The sequence below is a fragment of the Lytechinus variegatus genome, chromosome 2, assembly GCF_018143015.1.
Source record: "Lytechinus variegatus isolate NC3 chromosome 2, Lvar_3.0, whole genome shotgun sequence".
NCBI lineage: Eukaryota > Metazoa > Echinodermata > Echinoidea > Temnopleuroida > Toxopneustidae > Lytechinus > Lytechinus variegatus.
In genome coordinates, this window is record NC_054741.1 from 49,710,729 (window position 1) to 49,718,544 (window position 7,816).

The 7,816-nt window shown below is 36.8% G+C and overlaps 2 protein-coding genes across 3 annotated transcripts; one reads left to right on the forward strand and one right to left on the reverse strand.

Annotated features, from left to right (window-relative positions):
- Positions 1-1,311: 1,311 nt before the first annotated feature.
- Positions 1,312-2,766, reverse strand: LOC121408262 (acyl-coenzyme A diphosphatase FITM2-like). 2 transcript variants are annotated; one of them, XM_041599666.1, is made up of 2 exons: positions 1,845-2,766; positions 1,312-1,795 (listed from the first exon to the last, which is right to left on the reverse strand). In XM_041599666.1, the coding sequence occupies exon 1, from the start codon at positions 2,739-2,741 to the stop codon at positions 1,860-1,862; it is 882 nt and encodes a 293-aa protein (XP_041455600.1). In that variant the 5' UTR covers positions 2,742-2,766; the 3' UTR covers positions 1,312-1,795; positions 1,845-1,859. The 2 variants fall into 2 exon arrangements, with proteins under 2 accessions (XP_041455600.1, XP_041455601.1); XM_041599667.1 differs by having other exon boundaries at positions 1,312-1,791; positions 1,841-2,766.
- A 1,589-nt stretch (positions 2,767-4,355) lies between these two features.
- Positions 4,356-7,514, forward strand: LOC121408264 (scavenger receptor cysteine-rich type 1 protein M160-like). Its single transcript, XM_041599668.1, has 3 exons — positions 4,356-4,514; positions 5,908-6,055; positions 6,951-7,514. Exons 1-3 carry the CDS (start codon positions 4,359-4,361, stop codon positions 7,508-7,510), a joined length of 864 nt encoding a protein of 287 aa, XP_041455602.1. The 5' UTR covers positions 4,356-4,358; the 3' UTR covers positions 7,511-7,514.
- Positions 7,515-7,816: the final 302 nt, after the last annotated feature.

Here is a 7,816-nt window from a genome sequence, read left to right on the forward strand (position 1 = left end):
GATCTCTTCAACCTAATATTGAAGTTTCATTTTTATTTTTTCTGATATGTCAATAACAACTCTAATAACGTAATAAATACAGGCATTCCCCCCCCCCCCATTAAAAACATACAAAAACAACTACATGTAAATTTAGAATGAGAATATGTTGGCAAACTCTTTAATTGAGATCATAATAATCCAGATAGGTCACAGACTATAAATTATGACAGAGGTAATAATGTGGCTCACAGTTCACACACCAAAATACTGACTTTTCTTTTAATTGCAAGGCCAGAGGTCAAATTGCTTATGTACAATCAATTAAGTAATGCCAAGCAGTAAACAATTTCTGAAACTACATGTATCTCTCAAACAAATTGTTCAATTTCAAAGTGAATCATAAGGTCAACTAAAAAAAATTGCATAGATCAAATACACTGGGAGTGAAAATCCATAACCCTATAGATCAATACCTTAAGTTCAAGAAATAAGAAATTTAAGAAGAAATTGATTACAAGTATAAAACATGTATGGCATTGACAAAGTAAATTATCAAACATATACTTAGGCTTACATTACCTCCGTGCAGATTAATCTTACACTATATGTGGTCATATAGCCTACTCTGCTGAATAAAAGAAAAAAAAGTGAACTCTGATTAGATATTCTGAAAGATAAATAAGAGTTGGGCTGTTGTGGTAATGTCAACGACCTGAAAATGAGTTCAAACGGAATCCAATGAAATGATCACACAATTGGCTCTGGAAAAAAAGTGTAATTGCTGAGAAGTTAACAAAATAACCACGGAATTCCATAAAATGTCTAGTATTTTTCCAATCTATGTTAATAATCTGTCCCACATATGCCTGTTTGTGTTAGTTAATAGTTATCATCATAATTCTCGGTATTATTTCACAAGATGAGTTGATTTCTATGTACCAGATCTAGATCTATCATTGTGGTAATACCTTGATTTTAAAAGCTTTCTCATGTAATAATTGATCCCTGCAATTACTTTCTTTTACCCTAAGGCTGCAATAGAAGTTATAGATCCCTTCTTAAATTTCCAAAGCTCTACTCGACTCATAATAAAGTAGGAAATTTCCATCATAAATTCTTCCATATTTCTCAATCTGAGTGATGCTACTAAGTTTGAAGAGTGCTGATGGAAAGCCGTTTCAGTACAGATGCCTATACCACGAAGTGTTTAAAGCCTATTCTCACACGTAAACACACAAATGAATGAATTCACTCTAAGACTGTCTCTACTCCCTCGATTATAACATTATTGATGAGATCAACAGTGATACTACCTATTGCTCTTGTTTCATGATGATCAGGGCATTTTACATGTAATAGAAATTATCATTTTCTTCTCATCCAATGACAAATTGAAATAAAATGCAAAATTTACAAAATACCACCAAGAGAATCTACTATAAAATAATCAAGAATAACTCTTAAAATAAATCTACAAAATAAAAAATTATAGTTGACTTGCTATGGATTCAAGGTCTTCCAAACAAGATAATGAAAGAAATTCCATTATTCTAATTTCTAAATCTTATTTTATCTACTACTACCAGTATCAAGCTGTAAGAAAATCAGTAGTGATATTTGACAACTTTTTTTTTAATCATTAAACAAGCATTCTGCTTGTCATTTAAACATGGGGGTATCAACAACCTATCAATTATATTTTTCGACAAGAAGAAAAAAACATTTCATCTGCCACCTTATTACAGGAGATATTTTTTAATTTCAAAGGTCTTATTTTATGTGCAGATCCAAATCTTCAAAGCAACCTTTTTTTTTCTTCTTCTTCCAGGCTGGTCCGCCACTGGCGTATTATCGTACCTTTTCTCTGTGATTTGTCTTCAAAACAGTGGTAAACTAAAAGTTCTACTTGATTTAAACCATAATCTGTATGTGATATACCAAGTAATAATAGCTAAGGCTGTCCCAATGACTTTATGACTTATTGTGTGAAAATATAAACTGGTTGCTAAGACCATTAGAACACTCAGTGATTGCATCAAAGAAATTATTATTGCAAGAACGTAGAGGAGAATTTCAAGAAGGAAGCTGAATAAAGGAATTCTCTTTGTCCCTTGTTGACTCTCAGTACTGCATTGAAATGTAATCTGCACTCCAGAGGATTCATAAAGATGCCAAAATGGCGCCATTTCTTCAAGAGTTGTAAGGACAATGAGCACCAGCAGGAATGAATGACCAGAGATGTCGAAGCCGTCCCACCGCCCACCTCCCCGGCGACAAGCTCTTGAGCCTCCGCTGGAGTGCGCCTCGATGCTGCATTTTCCGGAGTATTCATGCACAGTATCCATCACGATGTTTACCCAGAAATACCAGGCTGCAGTAAGTGCTACAAGACGAATGATCCCTCGAAATGCTGGCAAATATTGTCCTGGATGTCTTGCCCAAGATAGCAACAACAAGAATGGTGTCATAAAACAAAGAGTCCATCCCCAACTCCACTTGACGAACTTCTGGTTTAACGGATTGTGTTTGTCGGCGAAAAATGAATCTGGAACCATTTCGTTTTCTCGAAGGATCGAGCCCGCGACGATCATTATTGATAAAGCAAAGGCAGCTGTTTGAACGTCCATGGAGCTTTCCCCTTTTCTGTCCTTTTCCTCCAAGTTTTCAGTCCTTTCACTAGACTGATTATTTGATTTGATAACATTTTTTCGTCTGCTTACGTTGCTCGTATCCATTTCATCGTCTGCACGTGTAGCCATGTTGTGTTGTGATATTCAACGAATCAAATTTTGCAACCAAATTATGCCACGAGATGGCGACATGCAAAACTGACGTGTCATTCCACTCGCGATATGCAAACATCTCGGCGAGGCAAATGACGCATGCCATTAAATTGCCGAACAAAGGTGACGAAATCGTCAAAAATACACAACGCCTGCTGATTATCGCGTAGTCAGGCACCTACGCATTGTGCGAGTTGAAAGGTCATTCCCCGTTAATAATAATGATGACAGGCCTAGCAATATGTGCTAATTATAACAATCATCATCATTATAATACTGTAATGATAATAATAATGATATTAATAATAAATTCTAATGATCGATAATCATCATAAATAAAAAAAAAATAATAAATAATGAGAATGAGGATGATAATTATGATGATGCTGCGAAGAAGAAGAACAAGAAGAGGAAGAAGAAAAAGAAAGAGGAGGAAGAGAAGAAGAAGTAGAAGAAGAAGAAGCAGAAGAAAAAGAAGGAGCAGAAAAGAAGAAAAAAGAAGAACTGGTGCGAATAATGAAACACCGACCTCCTTGAATAATTACTAAATTGTGACTTGCTCATGTTTTAATCGCTCTCTCATATAAAAACACGAAGAAAGTTCCTCGACCGTATAAGAATACATTCTCAAATGAGTATTCAAATGAAATAAACATATATCGTTATAATGAGGTTTGTTTCATTTTGTAATAAGAATATAAGTAATGTTTGATTTAAATTAAACCAAAAGATATATCCCTATTATGAAAGTCATCTTCTATCTCACGATATCCTGGACCCTGTAAGCAACAACCAACTGTAAATATACATCCTATTTATTTATTTCATACCACTGATAATGAGAGATTGAAAAAAAATGATAATGAGAGATGCAGCAGTGTGTGCGCTTTTGATGAAAGGGGATTTCCCGCTTTTCCCGATCTATGAGATGCGCTGGTGGCTGTGGGAGGGGCACCAGCACTGCGCAACCCTGCGTCGATAACTGATGGCGCGTTCATTGAAAAGAAAGAAAACATTTCTTCAATATGTCGGCGTGACAGGTACCTGCACTGCTTTTTCAGCAGTGAATTTTTTCTTCCATTCAATCTTCTTCTTCTCCTGACCATGCTTGCCTCAGTTCAAGATTGAATATTCATGCAAAACGTTTTAACGTGTGTCGACCGCGTTGTATCCTTGTTTTTCAAAGTTATTAGAGAACTCTTAGATTTCAAGCGTCTGTTGGATCAAGATTGGAAATGGATACTCTGTTCCTGTCATCCATTCTCACAATGGCATCTTTAATTTTAGTGGTCAGCGTCCGGTCACAGAAATGTGAGTATGCATGATAAAGGTTGATTGATGACGATGATAATGATGATGATGATGATGATGATGATGATGATGATGATGATGATGATGTTGGTGATGATGATGATGATGATGATGGTGGTGGTGGTGGTGGTGGTGGTGTTTGATGATGGTCGAGTTGATTATCACAATCGATTTTTTTTCCCCAATCAGAAAACAAAGAAATGTGGACTAGATCTTACATTAAAAATTACTTTCCCTCCAATTTTGTACTAATGGATGACTACAGTTATGGAGATTCGCTTGATGTATGGCATGACAACATCAGAAGGGGCAGTGTTCATGTTCAAGGATGACCGATGGTGGCCAATCTGTGCCGAGGATTGGACGATCAATGAAGCCGAGGTTGCTTGCAGACAAATGGGCTATCCAGAGCCTTATGCAGAATCAAGTCTACTTCCAGTAAGTTCAATAGCTTACAAAATACCTTTTTTTAATGTTATTTGCAAATTTTGATTTGTTAGTTATTGTATTTGTCAAATATTATCAATTTCGTTTTCTGTATTATATTCCTTACAGTAGTAATGCAATATTTTACAATCTGAAACAAACAATAATAAACGAATGATAATGATCTATTTCAATAAAAAAAAAACGACCAGCAACATGAATAAAGAATTTAAAACTATTTTAACTAAAACTCGAGATGTTCCCAAATATCGTCAATACGATTATGGCAATAGGCCTATCAATTCGTTTAGCATGATAACAAACGCCCCCCCCCCCCTCTATCCTCTCAATTCTCCATCTCTCATGCACCCACTCACTCTCGTGCTCTACTGGTTAGGGAGAAGATGAGCATACTCCACCGCCTCATGACGACTTCATATGAGGTCTAATACTACTCTTAAAGGACAAGTCTACCCCAATAAAAGGTTGATTTGAATAAAAAGAGAAAATCCAACAAGCATGATTCTGAAATTTTCATCAAAATCGGATGTAAAATAAGAAAGTTATAACATTTTTAAGTTTTGCTTTTTTCAAAAAACAATGATATGCACAACTCAGTGACATGCAAATGAGTCAGTCGATGATGTCCATCACTCATTATTTCTTTTGTATTTTTTATTGTTTGAATTGTACAATATTTCATTTATTACAAATTTGACAATGAGGACCAACTTGACCGAATCATATAGTATTAAACAATGCTAATTCCACATGCTCAGGGAGGAATTAATCATTGTTTTACTCGACAATGAGGAGAAAATGAGAATATTATCATATTACATATAATAAAATATAAAAGAAATAGTGAGTGGATGACGTCATCAGTCTCCTCATTTGCATACCGACCCGGATGTGCATCTAACAAGTGAAACTTTAAGATGTCATAACTTTCCTATTTTACATCCGATTTTGATGACATTTTTAATGTTATGCTTGTTAGTTTTTTCTGTTTTTATTCAAATCAACATTTTGTTGGGGTGGACTTGTCCTTTAAGGAGGAACAGTTTTAGTCAGAGAGACCTCGGAGGGTTGTAGCTAGACCTATGGAATAATCATCCTCAATCTGTTGTTTCAGCACCCTCTATGGTTACTTCGAACACAGGCTGGACAAACACAGGTCTTGCCTTTATCCAATTTTCCCTTAAAAATTCCAGTCAACCCTCCACGCAACATGCATGTATTTAATCTATAAGTCGGGCTTGCCTTCTTCTTCCGTACAGTGATGATGGTGATGATGATGATGATGGTGGTGGTGGTTATGAAAATAATAAACATACCGCTTTTCTGCGCCTCGTGATATCTTCTCTTATTGCATAATGTTCTTTTGATTCCTTTCTTTTGCCAGGATTATATCGAGCTGAATGTGAGCAGAGGGTTGAATTGGATAGATGGGATTATATGTGGTGGCTACGAGTCACAGTTGAAATGGTGTAGGGGAGGGGGATGGGGTTACTGCACCAGCGGGCGAGCTGCAGGTGTAACGTGTCACACAGGTAAGAAAATGGGAACAAATCAATGCTCACCTGTCTTAATACTACAGGTAGTGTTATATCCACTGGCAGATCCAGAGGGGGGGGGGCACAGCCGGCCTTCCCCCCCCCTTTGAGAGGCACAAATAAAATTTGTAATGTAAAAATGCCGTTAAAAGAGAAGTGCGCCCCCCCCTTGAAAGTTAAGACTTTTTTTGCTTATCAAATTATTTTGTGGACGAAATCCCCTTAATTTCAGGTTGAAACCCTTTTTTTGTCAAATTTTTCTTCGGGAAAATGTGCCCCCGTCCTTTCCAAAAATCCTGGATCCGCCCCTTTCTTAGAATTTAGATCCATTTACCAAACTTTTTTAACACGATATACTGTTTCATTCAAATGTTGTCAATGGGCACATAAACTCAATTCAAATCAATATTAGTTTAATTCAATTCAACAATCTATGCACACTTGGGCATCGGACTGCACATGCCGATGCTTAGAATGTCAAAATTTTAGGTCAGAATATAAAAAGAAATGTTCAGCTCGCCTTTCACGCTCGCATCAAATATAAAGATACCCATCCTGTTCATGGTTACAAAATGTGCTTAGAATGTCAGGTTTTGGGTCGGAATATTTTAAAAATTTTAAGCTCGCGCTGACCATTTGCAAAAAGGACATATTTTCAATAAAATAGGGCACCGTAAGGAAACGGAAAGGAATGAATTCCAACAATATTGTAAAGCTGATGAGTGGAAAAGCCGCCAACTCTCAGTGAACTTGCAGTGTTTAAAAAATTATACATATAAATTAGATGAAATATGACGGTGTAAACAAAAACAAACAAATAAAATAATCATTAGGAAATCAATATGCTCCATCTTAATCATATTAAATTTTCTGTTTAACGTTTCCGTTTCAGAGAGCGATTTGTTTGAATCGGATTATATTTGGCCGACTGCGATGCTGATCTTCGCCTGTTTCATGGGTTATGTTTGTAAGAAGGTCAGGGATCAACATCGCATGAGATCCGCTACGCAGACAAACACCACCAGTATTGAAGAATCTAGTGATCACGGTGATGACGTGGATGACGATCCTTCTCATCAATCAGAAAGCCAAGCAGACCACGAGGTTCTTCATTATTATTCAACATCCATTGGCGGGAACTTGAAAAATGCTCCCTACATTACACCCCTACCCCGGCATGTCCCGCAAGGGCCGATGACTGATGCACAAGAAGAGAACGTTCTGATATTAACTGGATTACCTGGGAACCTTCCGAATAGCCATGATTGGGATATACCTGGGGCCCCTACGGCTCCTCCACCAGACCACGCACCCTCCTATGCCTATCGGCAGACATTGGACTCGTCACCCCTTCAAGGGACTTCGTATTACCCCTCACAGCATGACCCAGCTCTTCAAGACGCACCTCCCCCTCCTCCCTCATATGAGGAAGCAATGCGACAGGACCAATAAAAAATGTTTTAAGAAAGTGAAAATGCAGGGATGAAAAATCTTTAATTTTGTCGATATTTAAGATGCTAATTTCAACAATGCAAAGAAAAGGGGTGAGAAATTATTGCTGTGATCATGCTCCTTTTATAATCGTTGATTGCTTTCACGAATTTGAATCAATTTGATTCAGAAAATTGTTAAGCTGTGTATTATTAACATTTTAAGTGAAATAATCATTATTTGACAACAGATATCCAATTGCATTGGTGTTTATAATATGGGGAAGTATAATGGAACTAAATACCCCATTATTTACAGTGGCCTTTG